General features: G+C 40.6%; 1 protein-coding gene across 1 annotated transcript in view; it reads right to left on the reverse strand.

Moving 5' to 3' along the window:
* inppl1a (inositol polyphosphate phosphatase-like 1a) overlaps positions 1-14,696 on the reverse strand; it is a 35,977-nt gene that overhangs the window by 3,644 nt on the left and 17,637 nt on the right. Inside the window, exons 8-26 of the mRNA XM_008301410.1 lie at positions 13,145-13,243; positions 11,776-11,926; positions 10,620-10,726; positions 10,177-10,279; positions 9,833-10,029; positions 9,505-9,622; positions 8,976-9,072; positions 8,180-8,318; positions 7,974-8,073; positions 7,074-7,162; positions 6,872-6,953; positions 6,601-6,690; positions 5,513-5,626; positions 4,961-5,137; positions 4,688-4,843; positions 4,361-4,445; positions 1,729-1,815; positions 803-1,556; positions 247-380 (exon numbers count right to left, since the gene is read on the reverse strand). Of these exons, the coding sequence (XP_008299632.1) occupies positions 247-380; positions 803-1,556; positions 1,729-1,815; positions 4,361-4,445; positions 4,688-4,843; positions 4,961-5,137; positions 5,513-5,626; positions 6,601-6,690; positions 6,872-6,953; positions 7,074-7,162; positions 7,974-8,073; positions 8,180-8,318; positions 8,976-9,072; positions 9,505-9,622; positions 9,833-10,029; positions 10,177-10,279; positions 10,620-10,726; positions 11,776-11,926; positions 13,145-13,243 (2,879 nt within the window). The remainder of the gene's footprint in view (positions 1-246; positions 381-802; positions 1,557-1,728; positions 1,816-4,360; positions 4,446-4,687; positions 4,844-4,960; positions 5,138-5,512; positions 5,627-6,600; positions 6,691-6,871; positions 6,954-7,073; positions 7,163-7,973; positions 8,074-8,179; positions 8,319-8,975; positions 9,073-9,504; positions 9,623-9,832; positions 10,030-10,176; positions 10,280-10,619; positions 10,727-11,775; positions 11,927-13,144; positions 13,244-14,696) is intronic.

The following is a 14,696-nucleotide window of genomic DNA, read 5'->3' on the forward strand; positions in this document are numbered from 1 at the left end:
ACATGCCTTAACAACAGATTTAAAAAAGCAGAGTATAACAGTGATCAGTACTTTAACAGAAACAGGAAACTGAAAATAAGTGTGTAATTCCACAGACTCAGTATACTTGCAGGAGCTCAGACTGTCAGTCATTCTGCACCAAAGTTGGAGATTTTTCTGTTAATTCTCTTCATTTCACATAATCCCTGTATCTTATTTTCTTACTATACCATTATCGTAACAGTCTGCGTGTGTGACTGCATGTACCTTAGGAACTCCAGGTCGTCCCAGCCGTTGTGTAGAAGCCCCTGCTCATACCTCTCCAGCCCCAGTCTCTGCAGCCACTCCCCCACTGAAGATTCCCCCACAGACAAAGATGAACTACTGCTGCCCCAAAGTGCCTGCAGGAATGGATAGAAATGCAGAATCAAGTAAAAAACAGCCTTAGAAACATGTTAGCTTATAACAGCTGCCACACAATATATGCCAACCACAGACAGTAAAAGATACTAAATGCGAGAGCTCCCGAGTGCCCCAAGAAGAAGGCCCCTAAACTAGAAAACACAGAGACACCTATCCTGTGGTAGCCTCTTATAGACAGCTGTGTGAACGGTGGAGGCATTAAGTAAATTGCTCGGCAAAAAGCCTCATAACTCATGTCCAAAATAAAGACAGCTTCTGTTTGATGACCTGAAAGAAAATTCTCAAAACAACCCCAAAAAGTCACAGCTTCAGTCAGTGTAGCTGCCAAAACAAGTGCATTATATTAAAAAATGTTGCTGAATAAGCCGCTGAACTAAATGAATTCAAACGAAACGCTCACCTCCTCTGGCATGTCCTCTGCGATACTCTCTGTGATGGGATTTCTGGGCGGGAAGGTGCGGCAGGCATCCAGACCTAACCCCATCGGCTGCCCTCTGAGAGGTGGTGGAGCTGAAGGAGCGCGTGGAGGCTGTCCAGGAAACTCACTCTCACTCAGTGTCTTTGCCATCTGGAGCACAGAACACGACTGGTCGTCCAGCGCTCCTGCTCCGACTCCTCCAACTCCTCCTCGCCTAAAACCCTCCCCGAGGGGAAGCGGGGCGCTGGGGCCGGCTGCTGGGATTCTGACCTCAGCCAGGTCTGGGTAAAGAGGCCGAGGTTTTGTAAAGGGGGCCTCTGCAACCATCTCCAGTGCTCCTTTAGGGAGAGGAGGTGGTGGAAAGTCAGGAGGTGGTCTATTCAGTGTGCTTCCAACAGTTATTCCTCCGACGCCTCCTCCCTGTGCCCCTGCCACACCAGCACCTCCGTCGTCTTCCGAGGATCCCTCCTCGCTAATGGCACGGACCGGGTGTCCTGTCATGGGTCTGCGCGGGTGGGAGGCCGCTGAGGTCGTACAGGGGGGTTTGGTTCGAGCTCCAGCTGAGGGAGGAGGGGCTTTAGCTGCCTGGGGGTTTGCTGAGGTAGGAGATGGGAGAAGCTCAGGTGAAAGAGCTGCAGCTGACTGGTTGGGAACGCCCTCCAGGATGTAGTAGGCGGGATTATTGTAGCTGTTCTTGCAGATCGACGGATCACCGTCTGCTGTGTCCTGTTTAGGTCTTCACAACAGACACAAAAACAGAGCAGGTGGTTGAAGGCTTGACTTTTTATTTATTTAGTGTCACTTTTTGTTGGGTAAGCATGCTCTATTTTGATCTTTTCACATTAACAAAGTGCTCAAATGGTTGCCTTTTTTGTGTGGTTAGGCATGTACACAAAGTATGAGTGTACCTTGCAGCAGTGTCCTCCTTGATGCTCCTTTCTCCCTCCTCACTGAGCTTTCCCAGCTCTCCAAGCTGTTTACGCACCGCAGATGGCCTGCATCACAAAACATGGCAAGTGAGCAGGTGGGACCAAACAGAGAAGTCAGAAAGTGTGTGAACTTGTCAGAATCAAAAAAAAAGGTAAAAAGAAAGAAAAAAAAGGAGAGTTTCTGTGTAGCATTTTAAACTCTCAAAATTTAATAGGGCTTAAAAAAATAACAAAACACAACATGTCAATCATCATGGGTCATCATCAGTCAAATGGCAAACAGACTTTGAATCTAGATACTTTCCATTTTTAACATTTTCAAAACACAGATCAAAAAGTCTAAAATACACAGGAGTACTTTAAAAGATAGTTAAATTATTATTTTTTTAAAAACATACTGGTTCTAGTTGCCACTTTGACTATTACAGAGGTTTCATTTGCTCAGTTTGATGACGTTTCTGCTGTTTCCGTCATTTGACAGTGGGGGGCAGAAAAAATCTCCACAGCTGTTGACTTAAGCCTTTTTCACTAATCACATAAAATGTTGACTACTACGATTATTTTTTTGAACACATGACAATAATGTTTCTGCTGTATTAAATTGTACAAATTAGATGGCGAGTTTGAAAAATGAAAAATGGGGGGAAAAAAAGAGAAATGAGACGAAGTTTCACACATGAACACATAGTTATAAATACAAATACATTGTAACCCAAACTGATTGGATTATACTGTGCAAAAACAAATTCAAGCACACTCCCTAAACAAGTTTGCGGTACTTCATCATCTTACCTTGGATTATGGTTGTATACATTATGATGTGAATATAGACAGAGTATGCACTGATGAGCCAAAACATAATGACCACCCCTGCCTAATATGCTGCTGGTCCTCTGAAGGTGCCCTGTGGTATTTGGCACTAAGATATTGGCAGCAGTTGTCCTGTAAGTTCCAAGTTGGAGCCACCACTTATCAAACTTGTTCTAACACATCTCCCGACGCCTTGTCACCAGTTTGTGCCTTGTCTCTCCTTGGACTTTGGCTTTGATAGGTAGAGACCAACCGATGTGTTGTTTTAAGGGCAGATACCAATACTGATTATTCGCAAATAAGGAAACAGATATACGACATTTGGTACTGATACACTATTGCAGTAGAAATGCAAATCCTGGTGTCAGAATTTAGAATTACACAAACTCCAACACAAAGCCTCACAGAAATGCCCACTTTGTTAATGTTTTTAATATGTTTAATCACAAGATAACGTTTCAACATTTATTCTTCCGTGTTGATTGGCTCGGGAGGTGTCCCCAATCAGACAGTGTTGTGGGTGGGGAATTACGCGAGACCACAGAGTGGAGATGACAGATAAACAGAGGCAGCTGAAAATAGTGACACCAGTAACTGGAAAAATGCTGAATATTGTTTGTGATAATCCGGATCATGTTTTCCACTGCTGACCTCGAGCAACCAGCAAGCCGTAACATTTCAGAGATGCTGTGACACAATCCTCTGGCCTTTGTCAAAGTTGTTTTGAGCATTTACACCTGCCCTTTTATCCTGCATCCAACACGTGGACTAGAAGACTTGACTTATCATGTAATGCAGGGCTCCAGACTAACTTTTTCACTGGTAGCACCAGTGCAACCAACTTCCTTATTTGGTCGCACCTCCCACCTTGTCACAGGCAAAACACATCACTTGCACTTTAAATATATATATTTGCTGCTACATCATACATCTCACTGATGCTGCTATATTTAAATAGATAAATATGCACCTTAGTTTCTCTCTCTTTTTATTTTATCATTTCTATTGTTATTAATTTGATTTTATATTGATATTTTTTAATATGTATACATGGGAGTGTGCAAACAAGACAGTTTCATTGCATGGTGGTAAACTGCTATTTTTTATGCTGCACACATGACAAATATCTATCTATCTATCTATCTATCTATCTGAACATCTGCTTGTCGATAGACAATACAACTTACAGATGTTCCCTCAACGCTCCACACTACAGGCTGTGGTAGCTTCTGCTTGGTGGCCGCGGTGTGTTCAGACAGGTGTGTGACCGAAAAATGCTTTGAAAAGTGTTAAACTGGCGTGTTCTAGTGTCAGATTTGTCCGAAACGACACAGAGGAATTTTTTTTGTACAATGCGGAGAGCGCCTACATGCGTTGTTCCGCTCATAGAAAACAGCGACTGCAACCGCACTCCACATTTCATTAGAAGGCCGCATTTTTAAGTGTAACTACCACAGTCCATCAAGTTATTAAAATGCTACTTTCCACCACTGTAGTTAACACAGTAGGTGCCTGCGCCAGTTACAGTGACATCAAAACAGCTTAGTGATCATCATGCGCTCACACAAATGTGACCAGCTGAAATTTCAGCTCACACACTCTCAAAAAATGGTCGCAGTCTGGAGCTCTGATTTAATGCATCCCAGACCTTAACATGCACTATTGCTTTGAGATAATCAGTGTTATTCACATCGTCTGTGAGTAGATAAAATGTTTTGTGTGTGTACATTGCAGGATAAGGTATTTGAATACATTTAACTTTTTGCATTTGCAAAATGAAAAGAGTGAGAAATGTACTGACTTCACATACTCATGTCCAACCCTGGACACCATAGTGGATTTCCCTTTAGGTCCACCTGTCTCATCCTTGTCCACACTGATCCACTCTGAAATACAACAATAAAAACGGTTTTCAAATTAAACATGAGGCACTTACGAATGTCAAACACCATTATTTTGACAATTCATGTCTGCAATTTCTTAAAAATTAAAAGCCTTCACTTAGATCATCTCTTTTTCTTTTTGCTCTTTAAGGAATTGTTTTTTGTTTATTTTCCTACTCAGGTTTCTTGTCTGTCTGACAGTTCACTACACTATCCCACAAAGTGTTTTATATTTAGTGCATTACCATACAGTCTCTCCCTGGTTCCCATCCTTTCAGATGGGACTCTGACCCTCATGGACCCCCTGATATTTCCTGTTTCCTCTCCACGGTGCGACAGGTAGGTGTGGAACTGCTGCGCTGTGCTGCCAATCATCGACTTCAGAGCCAACACACACTCTCCTAGCATGAGAAACAAAACACACACATGGTTGTTTAACAAACCACAAGAGATTCAATTACTTTATCAACTTCAAAGAACCACACAGTTGCCTCACAAACTTGAACACGTCTTCATACCGTAAGACTCGTATCCATCTAGTGATTTCACTGTTAGTAACAGATGTTGGTCCTGCAGGTACTCAATCTCTGACAGAAGAGGTTTCAGCGTTGTTAGCTGCTTGTTGGACCAGCCCACACGCAGAAAGTTGACGTTGTCGCTGCTCTGACTGTCGTTTTCATAACTTTTCTTAAACTCTACAGATGAAAAAGAAAGAGACAGAAGAGCAGGGTCGGGTGATGGGAGAAAGGACAAAGGGAGCGAGGTGGGACGGAGAGGTGGGAGGGAGAAAGGGACAAAGAGGGAGATGTTTCTAATGCATTTCATTCAGGTGGGGATGCAGCACAGGTCAAACATGGATTCTAGCTTAAAGGTATACTGACTGCCTGAGATAGGGAGGGAGGGAGGGAGACAGATACAAAAAGAAGCAGACACATTTATTATATTCATTTGGCCTTACAAGAACTACGTCTGCACTGTTCCGCCTGGTGGTTTCTGTCTGACTTTAGTACATCTGTTACGTCTGTGTTTGTGAATGAGTCACTGCAGAGGTGCAGGCGTGTCAATCTCACCTTCCAGACAAGTGGAGTAGAATTCGATGAAGAACTTGGTCCTGCTTGCTGTCTTCACTATGGCCTCGATGCTCTCAAACTCAATGTAGGCCTGCTCTGAAGACTTTGGCAGACCTGCACCAAAACAAGGTGGACAGTCAGGGATAAAAGACGAAGGTAAAGAGGGGTAGAAAGAGAGAAAAACAGATCAGAGTATGGAGTGCATTCAAACATGTAACAGTTTGTCAGTGTGAAGATAAAACATTGTGCACTTAACTGGTATTAGGCCTCTGAATCAGTGTTGTATACTCACTGTGGACTGATTTTTCACTGAAATATAAAGTCATGCATCTCTATGGAAACAACACAACCATGTATGAAGTTGAGAGAATCTAAAAATGTGTTTTGTGCAGTATGACAAAGCTGTAATGCCATAAATCATATAAAAAATACAAAAATGAACTCATTTGACAAAACTATAAAAACTTGGAATCGACGTGTACAATATTTTCCAATCTGTGACAGGGATTATCAATGCTGAAAGAAATAATAACCCTACATTACATAAATATTGTACTACTTAGATTTTTAATTTGATTCCATATTTATCACCTATCTGCTCTGGATAAATCCTTAAATTTCACGGTCCTGTTGAATGCAGCTGAGACACTGATGGCTTCATGGTTGTGCCAAGGAGCACTAAATATTTTGTTTGTTTTTTTTTACATAAATTGGTAATTGCAAATGATTTCCTTTTGACTGTTTTAAATAAAACATGTAAAATGAAGTGATTTTGATAAACTATCTCAATTTTTACATCTGGTCAAGTTTTTTGATAGAACAGCGAGCAACAGATGAGCAGCTGAAGGACTGCTGGAAAGTTGAAAATGTGACGATTCTTTGTGTTTATACAATTTGCAGTTATGATAAAAGACATAATTCTGTCAGGTTTTGTTTCGTTTTTTTTAAAGATGACATCCCTTTCAAACCCGGCCATGGGTTTGGAGGGTTAATTATAAAAGCACACAAGTTCTAAATCTTGTGAGCAAAGGAGCAAGAACTGAAGGAGAGCGACTGACAGGAAGAAGTGAAAGTTAATCCACGAATACCTTTCTTGGAGACAAACTGGGAGGTCACGCCCACCTCAAACGTAGCAAAGACAGGGGAATGATCACTGGTCACTATATCATCTGTACAGCCTGGTAAAAGAGAGCATTTTTTCAGTCTACTTGCTGATCAATTACTAATCAAACAAATATTAACTGCCTTATAAAACCAATAGACATGTTGAGGTGAAATCAGCCACTATACACTGTGGCTAGAATTATAACAATGACCTCTGCTGCAATGAATTTAAAAATGTTCTTCTCATGGTCTCACCATAGGAGTTGCAGACAATGTGTGTTTCTGGGTATGACTTCCACAGGATCCTGTCACACCAGGATGGAACATTAGTCCTCATCTGGGACAGACAGAAAAGTAGAAGACATAGCAGAATTATCAGGATGACTCACAAAAAGAGGAAGCACTTGTCAGAAATGACTAGGAGCAAGTCTATCTGTGATTACATTTGTAAACTTACCCCTGTGGCCTTCTGCTTCTGCCAGACGTACGTGTCTCTCGAGCCTCGTTCATACCGGTAGGTGGGTGGGAACGAGATCTCTTCCTCCGCTGCAAGCAAAAAGGCACATTTATTTTTGTAAAGGCTCCAAATATAGCATTTTATATCTGAATTAACACATTATAATATCACACTCTGTGTGCCATGATATCAGAGTCAGATCAACTGCATTCATGCTGGAGATGCTTTTTGTAATCAGAGCTGGCTGATTGGTTGGCTGGTATTCGCTGCTTTGGCTGATACATTCACAGTATTTGTGTCACACAGTAGCTGATGAGAGCAATTTTCCCCAATCATCAGCTGGTATTTAAGCAAGTATCATATGACATGGATGCAAGAGAAAGCTGTCAGAGTTCCTCAGGTGGCAGAAAGGCTGATCTTCAGCAAAAAAAAACTAAAAAATTGTATAAACCTGCGGTGTTAATAAGGAAGTGTTACTTTTGAGAAACACTAGAACGAAGTGATTTAAGCTCATCATAGTCTTATTTTTGATTATTTCACACCACAATGTGTTTCATTAACATAAAACAATACTTTAAAAGACAACTCACAATGGTTAACCTGAGTCTTTCTGCAACTGCTGCCTTTCTGTCTGGTTTTCCTGTTCTTATAAAGAAAACCTGTGGTTTTGGTGAACTATTCAGCGGAAGAACAACTGCGATGAGAAGGTGCTGTTGGGAAGTGTGAGTCATCACTTCAATAGCATTTATGAGACCACTAAAACTCTGTTTTATGGTGTGAATCCTTCTGTTAGATTTTATCATTATTAATTATTACTTCCCTACATTTAAACAAATCCTGCTCCAACTCGTGAATATTTCAAGTAGAGGAGGTAACCACTTCTGGGTAAGACATACTAACCAAAGCGTAAAAACACTTTATTCTTCTCCCTCTCCAGGTTGAGCTGGTCTACCTTCAGCAGGGGCTCAAATTCCTTCCTGTTAATATAGTTTAAAATCTCCTGCATACACAGACGCACAAAAAAAGGAAAAGAAAGAAATTTAGGTTTTTATTTAAATTTGCTGCATGTTATTGTTCTGTGGTTGGTTGTGTTCGTTCAGCTTCACCTGTATGTCCATATCCAGCCTGTAGTTGAGGTCTCCCAGCCAAAAGAGGTGTGTGAAGCGCAGCGATATGTCAAAGGAGCTCAGCTGTTTGTCTCCTAGTGACAGCAGCCGCAGGATATCAAGGTAGTTCTGGTTCCTCCTGGAAGTTTGTATCAAAGGTAATGAGCGTTTCTGTGTGTTTGATGTTTTCTTAAGCATGAGAAGCATACATCATCACAAACCAAAAAGGATGAACATTTAGTTTCCACAAAGTAAAACTGCTGTCTATTGGTTTCAAAAGTAGTAACAAGATAAAATCTTGATATGGAAAGTCTTTGACCTGGATGAGTGTGAGACGTATAATAGCAACAAACTACAGATACATTTATGAAGCACTTGACTAAACTATTATTTATCATTATTCCTATTAATAAAAATATTCATAAAAAGATATTGTTCAGCACCATTACATACAGTAGTGCACTGTGCAGTTTATAATACTGCGCTGCCACTCTTTAATGGTAATCCATGAATAGTGCACATGGCTGTAACTTCATTAAAGTGAATTAGTGATGAATCAACCTCATGTATTAATCATACATTATCAACAGCCCAGTTTAACAAAGATCCATTGTGAAAATACAAAAAAATGAAATACATGACAAAAACAGTTTAATATTTTGGAGACTCCCCAGAATTTCACAAATTATGTTTTCATGGGAGATCATGCCTTAATAAAGGAGAAGTCAAACTCCCTCTGCCTCTCCTGTATATTCTAGTGTAAATAGCCATAAACAGTGTGCTTGGAGGACTGTACCTGGCAATCTTCTCATTCCCTGATGTCAAGTGACAATTCACAAAGCCAAAAGATGTTCCGTTAAACATGAAAGACACCCCCACTGCTCCTTTGTTACCTAGAACACCAACAAAACAAACATTCAGTCAATATCTAGCGGCAATTTAGAGTTTTTGACCAAAGGCAAGCATTACTTTATATAACAATACATTTTAGAAAAAGAACATACAAAATATTTAATCTACTTTAATAATAAAATCACATTCACATCTAAGACAAAAACCTTCAGTTTGCTATGATGAGGAAAAACCTAATTTTCCTTTCTTACAAAGTTGCAGTTATTTTGAAGGTTAACAAAGTTTAATAACAGATAAAAGATGTCTTCTGGTTCATTCAAGACAAAATTTTTCATCATAGTGTGACCACAAGAGATGCAAAATTATGATTACCCCATGAGTTAGCCTACTGTTTAAAGAAAAAAGAGGGTTTGATTGTGCTGTAATTCGACTGCTGGAACGAAGAAAGACTGAATACAGAGTACTGTTGTTACCCAGTGTGTTAGCGATGCCTGTCTTGACACTGGACATCCCTACGTGGCTGATCCGGTTCTCATGTTCAGGTTTCACCAACACAGCAATTTTTATGTTCCACAGAGTCTGCACTGCGATCTACAGACAAGAGGCACTGGCAATGAGGAACCTAGAGTCTTCATTTCTGCATTCACATCATACAAAAATAGACCTTCTTTCTTCACTGTCTCGAACATAAGTGACTTAAATAGATTTGGTAGGTGTGAGCAAGCGCCATTACCACAAATACAATGCTAATGCAATCAGTTTAATGGTGATGGAATCTTTGTTTCCACCTTCTTTCCTTACCGGCTTATAATCCAGCTCTGTCTGTTCTTTTAACATGGCACGTAGCGACTCCACCCACTCCCGATCACACACCGAGTTTTCCTGGGTTCCAAACACATACAGGTCATGTGGGATGGTGACAGTCATCTCATCCAGAGTTTTGCCAAGACCTCGACACAACACCCACGAAGCAACAGACTTCGGCGAAGGCACTGAGCCTAAAGACAAAGACAGATATATGCAAGACATTCTCATCAAATATGTCACCCTCTGGAAATACATGCAGGAATGTGTAAACATTTAATTAGTCGGTATGTGTTGACATTAACGCAGGCTGTGTTACACAATGTATACGTGTGTCTAACCCATATTCCAGGTGCCTATAAAGATGGAAATCATGTCTGGCTCGTCCTGGTTGGAATGTTTGTTCTTCATCAGTTGCAGCAGCTGGCAGAACGCCTCCCGCTTCTGAAACAAACAAACACACACACGCTGAGTGGAAGTTGACACAAAAACATGTTATTTTTAAGCACTTTAGAAAATTTTAAATGTGTATATAATGTACATTTGAGTTTATTTCTTAACAGCTCTCTTATTTACGAAAGTGAGAGCTGATGACTGACAGGACAGAGAAAGTCTCAGTAGAAATCGAATTCATAGAATAGGTTTATCTGTGGGTTTGTAAACATGCGTGTTCACTGTAATGTTTGCAGGGTGTCGTTCAAACAGCTGAGTAACAGTAAAAGATCGGGTTTTGTACAAATTATGTTTGAGAGTTTTTGTGTGTGTGAGTGTTGTGTGTACAGACTTTGGCACTAGCAAAGATGAAGTCTTTCCTCTGGCTCTTATCCTTTTCCTTCTCAAACACAATGCCCAGTTTATTCTGCACCCGCTGAGACTTGATCAGCTGACGTACTGAGAAAGACGGACAAATAGACAGACAGATGGGAGACAGAGGGTAATAGAAGGGCATTACAGATAAATTCAGGGAACAAACATTAAGCTAATGTAAAAGAGAAACTTAGTAAAAAAAAATTTAGAGTCAAAAAGGAGAAAAAAGAAACACAAAAATATGACTTGTCAAAGGTATATCATAAGTTGTCAAAGTGGGCATTAAAGGCCCCATATTATACCCTCTTTCAGCAAAAGATTTGCATGTTCCAATAACGTGTCTTAATTTTTCACCTCAAAATACAGCAAAGCTGATTCTTTTCATCAAAACTGTATAACATCTGGTTTTGGCAGTTTTCCCACCAAGAAGAACCAGGTGCTAGTTCATTGCTAGTGCTAGTGCCAGTGCTTAGTTGGTTAAAATCTCGCACCTTCTAAGAACCTGTTTTGCTTTTCCATTGGCAAGGAGCCAAGTTAGAGCCACTCCATACATCACTGTATACATAGCCGTTTACCAAACAACGCTCATGCCACACAGAAGTCCACACAGGGCTCCAAACTAACTAAACATCTTCAGAACTTTTATTTTACAGCTCCAAGTTTAAACCAACCCCAACACAAAAAAAAAAAGAAATTTCACCATATGAGACCTATTCATATTGTTTGGTCTGCATCTTCATAAGATATCACGAATTTTATGTTCCCACGGGTTTAGATCCACATATACAGTCAACCTCTTGCAGTTCAGATACATTTAAACTGGTTTAATGGTGGGAAGCATTCAAAAGTGTACTCATTATTAAATATAAAAAGTTAGCATGCTATCATTTCATACAACATTAACCATGAAGTAAACAAGCAGGAGTCTTATTTCACACAGAAAATAAAATGATTGAAGAACATGCACTACTGCTTAGGCTGTCATCTTCTTACTTATTTTATATAAATGATGACAAGATGAGATGAGTCACTATCTGCTTGGCTTTACTCACGTTTCTGTTTATGTTCCTGATACCTAATCTTACAGTTCAGAAAATAAAGTTTTTCTGTGTAAAAAAGTGTGTAATTCTCACTTTTGTCATGTGTGAAGGTGGTCCAGTCCTCCTGATTGTCCTTCACCTTCTTCATCACTACGAGCCGTCCTCCCTCCACATCCACAGACAAAGTGTACTTCTGACTCTTTCCTATCTTTGTCAGCTCTGCCAGGTAAACATCAAGCTTCACCTGAAACGGACCACGTGAAAAGGATTTAACACATATTTGTACACATATTTGTGTCTACAGAGCTCATTTCAAGACTTTGCACCACCAGGGGTCCCCATCAAGAAAGCAGTGAAAGAGTCAACACTTTCTCCCTCCACTGTTATCACATACAAAACAAACATGTTGCTTCTATGACATTAACATTGTGTTGAACCTATGTCTGTTATATGCGGCAGATTTTGAAAGTGGACCTTTATGAATCCACTGGGCTTTTGCTCAAAAACATTGGACAAAAGATTTCTCAGAAGAAAAGAGGTTTCACCAGAAAGCAGTTCTTTTTTTTATCTTTCACCAGAAAGCAGACGGTGACTCTTACTTTGAGTCACCACGTGTAAACAGTGATAGGGTCTGTCTGTATGTCAGTGGGCGAATCAGGTGCCACACCTCCTCATCGTAACAACACTTCAGTTTCTGTGCAACAGGAAGCTACTGAAAGGATGTAACCACAGAATGTATGCGTATTCTGCATGGAAAGATACGCCAGATGTGACAAATATCATTAGAACGTCACTGATGATGCTAAAGGAAATGCATTACAAACATTCCTTTGGTCTTACATCAGCAATGCTGACAAACTGCCAGCAGAGTGTTGAGGGATAAAAGACTCTTGAGTCTGCTCTACTGTACGTTTTGTGTCAACCAGGACACAAAATCACTATTCCTTGACAGTAACATTTTAAAAGTAAATCTGGAGGTGTTGCAGCACAACAAATCTCATGTTTTCCTTCAGACTAAGAACATATCAGGAAAAATGATTCCTTGTTCTGTAAAATAAACAGGAAACATGAAAGAATTAAGACTTTGACACAAAGACTGGTGCATACCCAGATTGACAACAGAGAGCTATGACAAGCTTTAGTATCCCCCAGGGGGCAATTTGGCTGAGAGGCCAGTGATTGTCTTAATAAATATGGGTTCCTTCTGCTCAGTTAAAACACAGATACTTCTCACGTCACTGTTTACAGATTAAATAAGGGGTAAAACAGAATTTCCTTCTTTAGCTGATCATGTAAAGGTCAAAAGTTAGGAAAAGATAATATGATCACTACTGCTGCAACACTGACCTGTATCGCCTCCAGACGGACACCCACGAATGAAGTATGTGTGTGTGCGTGTGTGTGTGTGCATGTGTGTGTGTGCATGTGTGTGGGTGGCATGTGCGCGGATGTAGGTGTGTACCTCGAAGGCCTGCACAGGAATGGCTTTGCTGTGACGCATGGAGAGAGGAGGAGGGGAGCACGGAGAGGACAGGCTCATGTCCTGTAGAGCTTTCAGAGCCTGAGGGGACAAAGAAGGAGAGAGGCATAAGGAGAAACAGTTAACAGAAAGAGCAAGAAAAAAATGAAAGAGGGGAAAGAGAGACACCAAAACACACATACAAAAGAAATGACGCACTAACACATTAAGATAAACTGTAATGTTTTCAGTCTCAGTGTTGGTGTCAACAAAGAAAAATGGTTTCCAATTTCCTGGATGTGAACTAACAGGAGCAGAGAAGGTGGAGTCAGTATCATTACATGCGTCCGGACTTGTAGCTTCACTGCACTGAGGCCATTTCCTCCAGAGCCAGCTGAAGCCCCTCCTTACAAGTGAAGTCAAACTAAAAACAGTGTGACCTATTAACACGACACAGCTTTTGAAAATGTATTCTGAAATCAAGAAAAAAAGCAAATTCTAAAGAAGTAGGGTTAGGCATGATTTTTAATAAAAAAAAAATTTTTAAAAAGACAAAAATGTGGCTTGAAACACTTTGCGGAAATGAACCATGCATGTATTTACCCCAAATTCTATATGTTGATTTTTGAAGTGAACAGAGGTAAATGCAATCCCAGCAGCAAACAGACATTAAAACTCCCCATCAAATATTAACAGCAATTGTGGCATGTGCAAAACATTGCCTACGTGCAAAGTCTCAGAAATTCATCACCTCATCAGGCCTTCATTTACTTGCGAGAGTTTGTGAGGGAGATATGTCCTCAGGAGTTGTCAGCTGATAACAGTTCCAGCTAATAAGATCTCTAACTCTTCAAACCTTGTGGTATCCAGCCATGAGTCAAACTGATGCCTACAAAGCAGGGGAAGGCTATAAAAAGATATGAAGGCATTTTCAGCTTTCAGTTTCCACAGTCTGGATGACTAACCAATGAAAATCAGACATTGCTTTTGAACCGTGGTTTAATGGAATTATTTTAAAAAATAAACTCATGAAACAGGCCCGGACCAAAATGATGGTACCCTTAACTTAATATTTTGTTGTACAACCTTTTGAGGCAATCACTGCAATCAAACCATTTCTGTAACTGTCAATGAGACTTCTGCACCTCTCAGCAGGTATTTTGGCCCACTCCTCATGAGCAGACTGCTCCAGTTGTCTCAGGGTTGAAGGGGGCCTTCTCCAGACGGCATGTTTCAGCTTCTTCCACAGATGTTCAATAGGATTTAGATCGGGGCTCATAGAAGGCCACTTCAGAATAGTCCAATGTTTTCCTCTTAGCCATTCTTGGGTGTTTTTAGCTGTTTGTTTTGGCTCATTATCCTGTTGCAAGACCCATGACCTGCGACTGAGACCAAGCTTTCTGACACTGGGCAGCACATTTGTCTCTAGAACACCTTGATAGTCTTGACATTTCATTGTACCCTGCACAGATTCAAGACAACCTGTGCCAGATACAGCAAAGCAGCCCCACAACATAACAGAGCCTCCTCCATGTTCCACAGTAGGGACAGTGTT

This window comes from Stegastes partitus, unplaced genomic scaffold, assembly GCF_000690725.1.
Source record: "Stegastes partitus isolate 25-593 unplaced genomic scaffold, Stegastes_partitus-1.0.2 Scaffold35, whole genome shotgun sequence".
Lineage (NCBI taxonomy): Eukaryota > Metazoa > Chordata > Actinopteri > Pomacentridae > Stegastes > Stegastes partitus.